Source organism: Xenopus laevis, chromosome 9_10L (genome assembly GCF_017654675.1).
Source record: "Xenopus laevis strain J_2021 chromosome 9_10L, Xenopus_laevis_v10.1, whole genome shotgun sequence".
NCBI classification, from domain to species: domain Eukaryota; kingdom Metazoa; phylum Chordata; class Amphibia; order Anura; family Pipidae; genus Xenopus; species Xenopus laevis.
In genome coordinates this window covers 17,710,279-17,723,356 of record NC_054387.1, presented here as the reverse complement: position 1 = coordinate 17,723,356, position 13,078 = coordinate 17,710,279, and the positions used below count along the sequence as shown (strand labels likewise).

The 13,078-nt window shown below is 40.0% G+C and overlaps 1 protein-coding gene across 3 annotated transcripts in view; it reads left to right on the top strand.

The window, feature by feature from the left end:
- Positions 1-1,434: 1,434 nt before the first annotated feature.
- Positions 1,435-13,078, top strand: part of myt1.L (myelin transcription factor 1 L homeolog) — a 36,194-nt gene continuing 24,550 nt past the window's right edge. The window contains 1 exon segment of one of the 3 annotated variants that reach the window (NM_001161390.1): positions 1,435-1,489. Coding sequence is in view for 1 of the 3 variants with exons in the window: in XM_041575447.1 (XP_041431381.1) it covers positions 7,579-7,633 (55 nt within the window). In the remaining 2 variants the exon portion in view is untranslated. 3 annotated transcript variants of the gene reach the window in all.

Below are 13,078 nucleotides of genomic sequence, written 5' to 3'. Positions count from 1 at the left end.
TCCCCCCTACATTTCCTAACATATGGCACATAAACTATACACTGGGCTCATGTGTAGGATAATATAACAACTCTAGTTTATTTTATTAAGGTTCCCTGGGCTTGTGTAGTATAATGTATTCGCTGCAACATATACATCCATTTAACTTTGACTTCCCGCTGTATGAAAATTAGCCAACGCTAGCGTAACTTCGCTTTTCTTGCTGCAGTAACGCTAGTGCAACTTCGCAAGTGTTCGGCGCCCTGGAGGCAACTTCGGATTTTCGTGAATTAGCATTGTCCTGGCGAATCTACGCCTGGCGAAGTGTTGCGATGTCAGCCGTCGCTGGCGCAATTTCGGAGGTAAGTAAATTTGCCCCATAGTCGGGCTCATTTATAAACACTGGGCAAATTTGCTTCTGGGCATTAACCCATTGTAACCAATCAGATGATTGCTTTCAGCGTTCACCCTGCAGCTGACTCAAAAAAGCTAATCTGCCCAGTGTTTATAAATGAGCCTCGGTGTTTTAGCAAAGCCAATTATCACTATTGTCTATTTTGTAGCAGTGACAATTAGCTGCTACTGGTAGCTCTGTGTGTATACACCCTAAACATCTTTACATCTCAGCCTAAACAGCACAAGTTGTACCCAAATACAACTGCAGCAAATTCTGTAACTAACAAATCCCTCTGTTTTTCTTATAGGGCTAGAACCATTAACCATGATAGTATTACTCACTCAGTTCTGAGCACAGAGGCACTCTAGAGATTCTAAATACTCAAATTAATTAATAAAATGTTTTAATTGTGCAGCAATATGGAGCAAATATATCTCCATCCATCACAAAAAAAATATTATTTATCTGACTATGCAATTGATTAGTATGAGTGACAGCTGCTTTATGCACCCAGAGGCTCACAGACACAAGCAAAACAAAACAAAAAAAAATCTGCATCTGATTCATAATTTCCAGTTATAGCCAGTACTGCCCTGGTTAAAATAATCAGTTGTCAGCCAGGGTAAACAGTGGGCAATTGCCTTCTACCTGCTCTGTTAGCACCTGCTGAATCCTCCCATCTAATTTCAGGCCTGGGAACACAGAATGAAGTTGGTGTTGGTACAAGAGAGTGGAATGCACTAGCAGAAGTGATCTGATTGTTTTGGGGAGGGGGTTGGGGGCCCTGAGAACAGCAGGCAGGTTACAGAGCTTGGGGGATGGAGGGAGAGGGCAGAGAGTGCCCCATTGTCTCCCTACTCTATAGCAATTGTTTTGTGTACACTGAGACTGCTGCTCTGGATTGGCTGCCTGCAGCCCCCACACAGACGAACTTGCCTCACCCTGGGCTGTGATTGGACTATCCCAAACCTGTGCTGGCCCCCTGGACACATAAGCTCTGAGCAAGTTGCAGAAAGTTTTAGGAATGAAGTAACTTCTGAAGAAGCAGTTTTTGCACCAAAGGAGCCCAGACACAGACAGAAGCAAAGATGAAGTTGTGCGAAACTTTTCTCGGTTAGTAAAACTTTGCTTAATGGCTTTCAGTGTCAACATACGTGATCCTACAGGCTCCGGCGTAACCATTGCAGGATTGTTGGGCAGATGGCAAGTGCAATTAGTAGCAAAGCAATGCAATTAATAGGGCTGCCTGGGTATCAGACTTATCTAAACTGCCCTCATTCCTTATCAGCCTTTGTGCATCTGTTGGTAATGTGTCCTCTGACTTATCACTCCTCTGCTTTCTGTGGACATGTGGTCTGTCCCATGTGAAGGTGGCTTGTCTGATATTAGAAGTGCCCCATGTGTGGCTTATGTGAAATTTTATCTGCCCCATGGGTGAGTAATGTACCATTTTCCCCCTTGAGTGTGATTTCATGATCTATCCCATGGGTGGGTAAAGTTACAATATATGGGCACTATGGTGGTGTAATATTCCTTGACTGTATATTATATTAGTGCTATGGGTGTGTGTGTGTAACAAGAGTGTGATATGATTTGCGAATATTCATTGTGAACTCATATGTGTGTAGAGAAGAGCTGACATACTATTTTTGTATGATAGTGATGGTTGTGAGTCTGCACTGGGACCTTTCTGTTGTCAGAGTTTGCTGTTAAGGTGCACTGGGAATTTTTAAGGGGTTTGTTTATGTACGTAACATTGAGTGTATTATGGTTTTTTTTGTGTATAGTGGCACTCGCTTCATGCACTTTTAATAGTGTTATTTAACTGGGTATTTTGTGCAAAATGCACCATCGAAAGGGACCACTGGACTATGGGCAGCAACGGGTAAATACTGATATGAAAAGTCCTGAATAAATATTGCTGTATCCCTTTTTACACACAAGCCCAATGTGCTAAAAATCAGATGTAAATAATTATGTAATAGAGAAGAATATGGATACGGCACAAGTTTGGGCTTTGCTCGTTAACTTGTTGTTACACTTTTACAACTCACCATCTAATTGCATGTAACTCTTTCTTTATTCACTTTGTAACTTACTTTTCTCTTTGCTGAGCTTTCACTTTAAAATTCTGTTTCCATCGTTTTGTAACGTTGTCACAGATTCTTTTTCTCTTTTATAAACGTTCCTTCTTCCCGTTCTTTAACAATGTAACTCTTTTTATTTGAGAGGTTTCATAACTTTTATAAATGTCCCTTCTTCCCATATTGACAATGTAACTTTTTTCATTTGAGAGGCGTCATAACTTTATTAACTGTATTTTGAATTTTGTCCTGTCCTTCTGTAACTTTTTGAGCAAAGTTTAGCTGTTCAGCAGGATGTGAGGCTTGTAACCCCAGACAAACAACCTCAGCAAGTTTTACAAAGAACAGACCCATTGAAGGCTGCCAAGACCCCCACCCCACAGAAACACAAGCCCTGAATTTGCTTAACGTACAAAAAAAAAAAAGTTGCATGCAAATCTAACATCTCATTCATAGAAGAAACTTCCACTTTCTGAGCAGACAAAGCCAATGCATACTATGAGGGTGTGTTACTGGGGGAGGGGGGCATTATGACAATCTTAGCCTCAAGGCTTATTAAAACTTTTTTTTTTTGTTTTCCCATCTGCCAGTCTTCTCTCTTAGCCAGTATACCCAAGCTCCTCAGCTGTTCCATATACAATATTAATGCAAGCCCCTTCCTATTCAAGAGTACAACAGCACTAATTGTAGTTTGCGGCATTAAGAAAGCCCATCTGCATAGGGGCAAGAAAAGAACCAGCAAATCTTCTCCCAGCTGCCAGCCGGGACCCTACCAATTAGGCCCTGAAACAGAACAGGCACAAGTTTACTTTAATAAAGGGGAGGGGGGTTACATTTGCTTCAAAGTGAGAAAGTTGCAAGGGAGGAACTCTGTGATTTCTTTGTCTTTGTTATATATATATATATATATATATATATATATATATATATATATATATATATATATATATATACATATCACAGTTAGATTCTATTTTATATATAATATAAAATAGTTACAAAAAAACCTTTTACACACAGTTGTTTAGTTCAGACATTCAGTGGGTAATTTTTGTGCAATAAAATACAATAGCTTTTATGTACACAACACACACTATTTATTATAATTAAACACCATTTTTGCATAATTAATCTCTAAGACCACTAAGCACATGCACATACTTTATTCTCTATGAAGAACATTAATAAGATCACTACTAGACACTGACTTTATTTTATATAATAAAACATTATTAGCTATTGTACACAACAACACAGAAACACGTGCATATACTATAACACTTCCACATTATTTACACAATAGGTTGTGTAAGAAAAACCCAAACTTTACCATTTATAAAATTATATAATTTTTCTATGCACACACACACGTATTTATATAAAGCTTGATTAGTTGCATACTTATGTTACCTGTATTTATATATAACTCTTTTTAAATAAACTCATTTATTGTATCTATATATATCTTTTTACAAACACAGACACACACTTTCTTTGTACACACACACACACAGAGTAAAACAAAAGAATTGTGCATCTTTATGAAACAAATACTATATTTTATAAATCAAAACACTGTGAGCCAAACACTGAATAAATGTATTTTCTATAACAAACCCCTTTGTGCATGTATATATCTGCAACACACCATATGCACACATACTATACGTTATCATTCACAATATTTTCATAAGCCCTTTTCCTCCCAGTCACAATAGTACTTTGTTGCTGAATGTAATACCTTATTACTGTTGACCCAAATCCCACCCTCTGTTCTCTCAGTTTTCACTTGTATTTCTGAACATTCTAATGCAATTCCTTTGCTGTACTTAATCCAACAAAAGAAACCTACGTTGCTTCTAAAGTGGGCCACATGCTTTTAACACTTTTGTTTCAAAGACAGACTCAAAACACACATGTTGTGAGTCCTTTTGCACTATATTCTGTTGTCATGTTACTGTTACACTCCTTGAGCCTTAGGATATTGAGTTGCATTATATGGATACTTTGGGCATCTATTTGAATTATTTAAACATATTTGCAACCCATCACACAAGGATTTTTAAAAAAAATATTTTAATATTTTCAGTTTTGAAGTAAACATTCATAAAAGAATAAATTAATTTTCAGCTCACAGACAGCTTTACACAGTGACTGGACTGCATGCACACACACTATTCCAAGACTATAGCTAAAAAGGCAAATTACACTTGTCACTTTCAGGCCTCATACTGAGGACTTTTTTTTGAGTTCATTGTGACTTACACACTGCAGGACTGGGGATTCTTCCTATATGGAAGTATTTGTGATATTTGTTAGTGTGTTTGTGCTTGAAGTATGTTGGTAAATTGTGTGTGTCCTTTGTTTAACTTGTGATTAGTTGTGAGTGTATGTGTGAGTGAAGTGAGTTGGTAAATTGTGTTTGCTGTGTCTGATTTTGTTGTTTAATTTGTAATTAATTGTGAGAGTGTGTTTGTGGATGGATAAACATTATAAAACTGTGCGCTCTGAAAACAGGGAGCTGTCCACTGGTTAGTGCTGAACTCTCTCCCACACTAAAGGCTCTATCTAATCATCAGATTTCTACTGATCCAGATTCCCACTTTCCCTACACTTTGTCACGTTAGTGACATTGCTTACTATATTTATAATACTTTAGTGCACTGCCTGCTTCATAATACTGTATATTAATAACAATGTATAACACAACTTACTTCTGGGGGCTTCATATGCCTATAGTCTCCCTCATTTAATAACCCATGGTTAAAACGTATAGTCTGTGGATTATAATAATAAATATGTTTATTGTGCATGTGATGTGTAATGGGCAAATGTATTTGTGTAGGATGGAACAATCTGGCAGGTGCTGGTGCAGTTCATCACCTAAAATATTAGATATTAGACATGCAGAATTTACAGGGTTTTTTTTGGAATATTTTATCCTTTCAATGTGGTGTGTTTAGAAATAAATAGTGCCTTTGCGATGAGTCTCAGGCATTACTATGTGTAATTATCTTGTTGTTCAAATACTTTCCTGTGTTTTGTGCAGAAGAGATATTTCCCACTCTGTCTCATTGTGTTTGTAATTAAGTTGTTCCCACCCACGAATATTTGTGCTTGTGTTGGTTGTTTGTGTGTGGGCAGAGCATTGCTTTGCTTAAGTTTGTATTTATCTCATGTACATTGTGTGTACACTAATATCGTTGGGAAGAATGTAGTACATGCACACACTCAATCTATTTGGGATTATGGGTTAAAAAAAATAAACAAGTGGTTAAGTTAATTTTTTCAGCTCTAAAATTTTATTTGTACCCCTCTCATCATTAGGAAATAGTAGTTACTCTTGTACCAGAAGGGGAAATGTATTATGTGTTGGTAAAACAGGACATGATATAGGCACATAGCTGTGGTAACTGAGGGGTTAAATGCTCCATTTTCTCTCTTGATGACATGTGGTTGTTGCTGTTTACTGTATTCAACTAGAGAGTCAATGTGAAGAGTCAGGGCCACTTGGTGACCGAGCTCTGTCCTTCAGAGAAGAAAGTCACAATCGCAGCTATAGATGGCTCCTAAGTGGAACTTTCCTCGGCCCTGCTGATACACGGCATCTGTCATTGCCTGGGTGTTGCTATTAGAATTTATTGGACTGTACCACTAACTGACAATGCATAGGGGGAAGGGGGATGTGGTGACAGTTGTAAAATACCCAGTCCTTATGTCTTCCAATGGAAGAAGCTGCAATGATCTTGCATATTAATTATTAATCAGCTTAAAAGAGCCAGGCACCTTCTGGTGAATCAATAATAGGTTGGTCTTGCAGGAAGGTCCTGCCCACTCTCTCCCCCCCTTCAGGAGGAAGTGAGCTGCTCCATCTTTTTGATGCTACACTGTACAATTCTTTCACCTCGGAGAGTAAACAGATACACTGCAAGGCTGGAGTTCAGGAGTATTGGCTGAGCTGGAGACCGCCCCCTTTCTCTCTTCCTTTCTGTTAATGTGGCTGTTTATTAAGTGAATGAGGGCCCCCCTTTGCCTGCAGCTACTGGAACTGGTCACTGGAAGGACTACATTGAACTGGAAGTGCAACAACAGGAGCTCACTTCTAGAATGGGGGCCCTCATCTAGTTCTAACTACTCCTGATCCCTGGTGATGTCATTGTGAGAGGGGACACAATAGCACAGGGAAGGTAAGTCAGTGTTGGGCTGTGCTGATGGCTGATAGAGTGGCACAATAGCAAAAGGCAAGGCTAGTGTTGGCAGATACAGAGTTCAGCACCCAGGACAGCAGCCTTCTCCTTTAGAACATGTGTTAGATGTGAGTCAACTGAATGCCTTTCTCTTGTTTAAGGAACACCTCCCCTTCAGATTAAACTCCCTGTAACAGCCCCCAGAACAAACTCCCTGTAATACTTTCAGGGGATTTGTGTGGCTTTTGTAGCATAAAAAAGTGGTGTTTTAATAGAAAAAAAGTTTTCAGTGTGTTGTTGAAGTAAAAATGGATCTCTTCTCTGATCTCCATGGTCTCTCCCACTGAAACATTGGCTTGTTTTTGTCAGAGGATGGGCCCTAGTCAAGGTGATTGTGTTTGCTCTCAGCTATTTGGATAAAGTGCAGGGGAGTGTGTGACTGTTATGTAGCATTGATGTGATAGAACTTGGGCAAGACGCTTGTTCCTAGGATAAAGCAATGAGCGCTGGGTAAGAAAATTGCTTTCGAGGTAGATTTCCTGGAAATCCTGATGGACCTCTTAGGATTGGAAATGGGAAGTTCCACTCTTACGTTGGGTGGGGATGAATATCCGTGCAAATCTATTTTCCTGCCCATAGAATTGTCCTCTAGAAACAGCAATGTATGATGAATTATCATTTATTTCAACTGATCTTTGGGGGATGAGTTGCACACGCGCTGTAGTATTATTTACCCGGCCAGGTTTCTATGAATGCGCCTGCGTGCTTCTGCCATGCTCTATAATCTGACAACCATTGTCAGGCCTCCAAATCTCTCCAAAGCCTTTTGAGAAGAGTTTTCAGGAAATGAATTCATTTTTTTCTCCGCCGGCTCATCTGCTGCCATTATCAGCATCTTCCATATGGTCACTTTAATTAATGGCAAACAAAGATGAGAGATGTTGGAATCGGGGACTTTGCCTGCGATGCTGTCATAGAAACTGGAGGTGGGTGCAGCCTGCTGCCTCGACTGTTTTGTGCTCCATATCATTATTGTCTCACTAGTAACTCACAGTAACTCGGCCTTTCAGAATGAACTAGTGATTTGTATACACACGGGCCACACTCCTCCTATATAGCCTGCTTCCAGGGGGTTGGGTGATTTGTTCCTCTTGGTTAACACACAAAGACTCACACTCATAATACACACACACACACATCTTAACATACATTTATCATAAATACACACACAAATATAAACATAAAAGTTCATGCATACTCTATCATAGTTTATTTACACTCACTGATGTCATTTGTACATGAATAAACTCATGAACAATATAACCTTCCAACAGATTAATTTATATAAATATGATAATTACAATCATTGAATAATTGATCAGGCATATTGCATAGTCCCTTCCATATATTATAATACATTATGCATAAATAATACTTATTTACATATATACCAATTTCCACATAATACTATACATGTGATATATAGACAGACATAATTATTTCTATAGCATAGACCTACTGATATAAAATAATTCATTTACACATGCAGATTACATGGTTTGATGTTCTTACGCATTACTCTGAAATATACCATTTTAATTGCATTAATATTGTAACCCACACATGATAATCTATATATATATGCAAAGCCACAGAAGGGTATATTTGTAATTGTAATTCAGCGTACCCTGCTAGCACATGGAGGGGGGTGTGTGTGTGAGTAATGGCTCCCTGGCAAACTAGTCCAGGGGGATTTATAGCAAGAAATGTTAAATAAAACATTTTGCTTTACAAATGAACACTATAATAATCCTGAGCATATGAACTGGGGTGTTGCTGCAACACATTCATTTTAATATTTCATATAGGAGCTTGTGTAACATGCAGTGATCTATGAAAAGAGGAATGTTTCCGTTGGAATTTCTTTATACAAACTTGCTGAATCTGTGGGTGAAAGCAGCCAGGTTTAGAAGCCAACGCTAAGGGGCAGATTTTTCAAGGGTTGAATTTCGAAGTGATAAATACTTCGAAATTCGGCCATTGAATGGCTTTACTTCGACTTAGAATATCGAAGTCGGTTTTTTTTTCACCAAATTTGACCGTTTTGCGGTCGAAGTAAAATTGTTCGATGAGATGGTTTGAATCGAACGATGAGATCGTTCAAATCGAACGATTTGATTTTGAAGTATTTCATCCATCGATCGAACGATTTTTCTTCGACTTCAAAAGCCTTAGAAAACTGCTCTCAAAGGTCCACATAGGCTAACATAGAACTTGGTCAGGTTTAATTTGGGGAAGTATTGAAGTCGAAGTTTTTTTTAAAGAGACAGTACTTCGATTATCGAATGGTCGAATATTCAAACTATTTTACTTCGAATCGAATTCGAAGTATCCTATTTGATGGTCAAAGTATCCAAAAAAACCTTCGAATCTCGAATTTTTTAACTTCGAAAATTCCCTCGAATTCACTTCGACCCTTGATAAATCTGCCCCTAACACAATGGGTCAGGGAGTCATATCATATTGCCCCCAGGGACAACACATTGTACCTTGTCCTGTCCTATATAATGAGAAGACAGGATTGGAAGAAGATGAGTAGCACTATTTTATGTTGGTGTCTTTGATTCCAGTAGGATACACAGGGCCATAGTTTAAATTTTATTTAAATAAAAGCGAGAAGCTTGAAGTGCTTTATTTTTCCAGGTCACAGAATTGGCGTATTGATTGTAGCAAATACGTAGCTGATTGTAAGTTTGTCGTGAATGAGTGCTGTCTTCAGTGAGAATTTATAGAATAAGAAGCCAGGGGTTGCTTTCAGTTCTGCACACTAGTAACTGATGTGTTTTTCTTGACTTTTGTGTTGGGAGTTAGACTTTTTCAATTAGAACAGCAGAGCTGAACAATGGCTGGAGATCAGCAGTCATTGTACCATAAGCAACAGCCGGACCAAGAACTTCACTTCAAATAGTAGAATTCCATTTGCCAATCACTGAATGCCCACAAAGACCCTCATTCCCCGGACTCATATCTCAATTCCACCGAGACCTCAAACTGATTAATGCCTTCACCCTCCTGCTTTCCCTCTCCTCCTCCTTCCTAGGCAAGAATGAGCAGGAGATTCAATTGGTCCCTCTCATAGCCTCCTTAATTGCTGCTAACATACCCCCGGGCAGAATGCTGTAAACTAGCACTCACTCTCCTAGATGAACAGACTTATTGGCTGTTGTCACTTTCCAGACCATGCAAAATGACCATCTGTGGGGCTTGTCAGTCATTGTTGACTACAGGCATTAAAGGAACGTGGGGGCTAAACAACTTCTTTCTTGTGACGGTCTCATGATCTATCCTGAGGTTCACTCTTTAACTCCAAAGGGCCTTTCAAAGTCATTGCAACTTTTTATGCTCATACATAGTGGTAGGAAAAATAAGCATCAGGTACTGCAAGGGAACGGCCCTGCGTTCACAGAGTTATTGAGCGGGAACAGCATAGGTTTTAAATGGTTTAAATATTTGTGCTCCCTGTGTTTATTAATTCCAAATAAATACACAGGCCTGAGAGCCTCACTTCCCCTTTGTTTCCCTGACATATTCATGAGCCAATTTATAACTGAGCAGGGCCTTGCTCTGTATTGTTTCCTAAATGAACTCACCAAGAGCTAATTTTGCTTCTCTTGGAAGCAAGTTAAACTGGGGGCTGAGAGGTTTCCGGCAGGACCAGGTGACTGCTATCCAGGCCTCTTCAACCAGTCTTAATTACTGCAAATTACACAGCTGAGTCCTCAGCCAAGGACGGCAAGCTATAAACCCATAGCCAGAGGAACGGCTTAGAATTAGAGACCCTTGTATATGCAGGGGTTAACTCTTTCTCTACAGGAACTGACAGGTCTTGGGTCTGACTGCAATATTTTGCCTTCTCATAGTTTAAGACAGGGTTGTTCAGCAATAGGACCACTGGGTCTGTACAGTTTAAGATCCCTACTTGAAATTTGAATAGTCATCCAGAATTAAAACCACTGGCCTGCCTGCCAGTAATTATTTGGTAGAACCACAAACTGAAATCAAGGAGCTGTCACACATTCTGTTGTCATTCCTATCTAAGTTTGCAATTCGCTCTGTTTGGAGTATTCTAATGCTCTGACTGGCTGAGCAGTTGAGAGTTGGTTACTCGCAGATGAACAAGGATTACAAATTCTCACTTAGGTTCCATTGTCTAACCATTGTGCAACTGGGTCATTCCTCCAAACAAACCTGTCCCAACAATCCTCCCCAGACCTCTACAAACTGTTCCTCCCCACAATAAGAAAAATGGTGCCTTCCTGCTCTCTCTCCTAATGCAGTTGGTTCTTCCCAGTGGGGAGGATTCTGCACTGACCCAATAAGGTAGGGAGAAGTTGATTTTGCAGCAAATGATGGTGCCAGTGCCATACTAGCATTTTCTCTCTCTCTCTCTCTGCATAATAGTTTTCCATAAAAAGAGTGTGTGTGTGTGTGTGTGGGGGGGGGGAATCAATTTCCTTACTCTGTCATTTCAAGGCCAAGCCTTTTATTAACTCTGATGCCTGAACTGAGGGGAGAAACACAAGAGTAAGGAGAATAGGCGTGTGTGCTTCTGAGCGGAACTGGATCAGGGGGAACAGGCAGGAAAGGCTTGTGAATTATTTCTGGCAAACACGTGATGGGGCGAGAGGCAGCTGAGTGCGCACAATCCCCCCATCCCTTAACCCCTTCCTCTGTCATTTCTCCCTAAAAGTCAGTATTTAGGGAATAAACAGCCACTTCTGCCACAGTTTTCATTATGTTTCCTAATCAGCTTCCCTGCAGACTCCCTGCAGCTGCTGCCCATTTCATTTGTGGCTCAGAGGGGAGAGACGCCGCAGCCCTGACCCTGTTTACAGGGGGTGCCTGTACCAACCGTGGGTCTTTCTCTCTTTAGTCCGGGCCTGTAAGAACTTATTTCTTATCATTTGGGGCCAAATGCAGAAAAATGAATCCCCCTCTCTTGGTAGGGAATCCCATAATCTGACTGCCCTTACAGAAAATAACTCCTCCAATGATATTTTCAACACTTCTGCACTTCCCTGAATTTAAAAGGCAGATGTGTCCCCTCTGTATAAATATCCATGCAAATCACAGTTCTTAGGCTGGCTGTGCATATATTAGCATATTATTCCATATTTAGGCCGCAGCACTGGGCGCATCATTAGCAGATTACCAATTGCAATGCCAAGGAAAGGGGATGTGAATCTTGACCCAAACTGTCATTATTAAATGAAAGATAATTCTGTATAATCAGTCAGTACCTTTCCCCACCTAGAACCCAGTTATGTAGGATCAGCCCTCAAGCTGTTCTGGAACTACAATTCCCATCATTCCCCATGTTTGCCACTCAATAGCTTCATAGAACTCCATTTGGAAATGTTTCCCCAGGGGTTTGAGCAGCTACTCCAATACCACACCGTGGTTTACTGATGCTAAAAACTCATTTCAAGCCCTTTATCAAGCCTGCATGCTGTGTAACAGAACACTCTTAAATATGTATATAAGGGGAGGGACACAAATGCAAGATGACAGGTTTCTGCCCAGTTTCCAGTGCTGCTACATTTATAATTAAAGGGAAACTACAACTGAAATGTTTTAGCACTGCTGTTTCAGACTCCTGTAACAATGCTGATTAACAGACCTGGAGAACTTATACATTTTGAAAAGTTAAATTTGAAGTTGAGAACAGAAAGGGATACACAAAAAATCAAATATTCTGTACACATTTGGGGGAGATGGGAAGGGGGGGAAATAATCTTACTGGAGCAGAGCTGTCTCATACATCTGTCATGTGGGATTATCTGCCATATTCAAGATGTTGCTCGTTCCATGGGCAGCAGCCTCGTTCCCTCACTGCTGTATTGTCCCCAGGGGGGGTTTGAGAATGATTTTACACTAACTCATATTAAGGAGTGGTTATTGTGAGTCCCAGGCAGTGTTATGCCTCACAAGGATGATAGAGTTTTTAGCCTCTGCACCAGCACCTTGGTTTCTGGGGCTTGGAAATTCCAAAAAATTACAGCCAGGCCTGGGAATAGGAGAACAGTTCAGCATCTACAACTTGTTGTACAACTACAAATCCCAGCAATTACCTTTTAGGGGTGACTGGGAGTAGTGCATAAACTATGCCCTTGCTCAATAGGTTCTGGGATGCCTGGCTGTTTTAAATTAGATTTTGCTTTTATTTCTTCATCTCTGGACTCTGCTATATATGTCTGGGCATTTTCTGGCAGCAGTGTTGCAAATAATGTATATGTTCCAGGCCATAAGCTGTCTGATATATCTGGCATCTCAGCCACAGTGCATGACAGGTGCACTAGAATTGGAAAGAATGCACCACTGGCTGCTCTACTAGTCCAGTCTAACTAATTCATTAGCTCACTCCAAGGCAT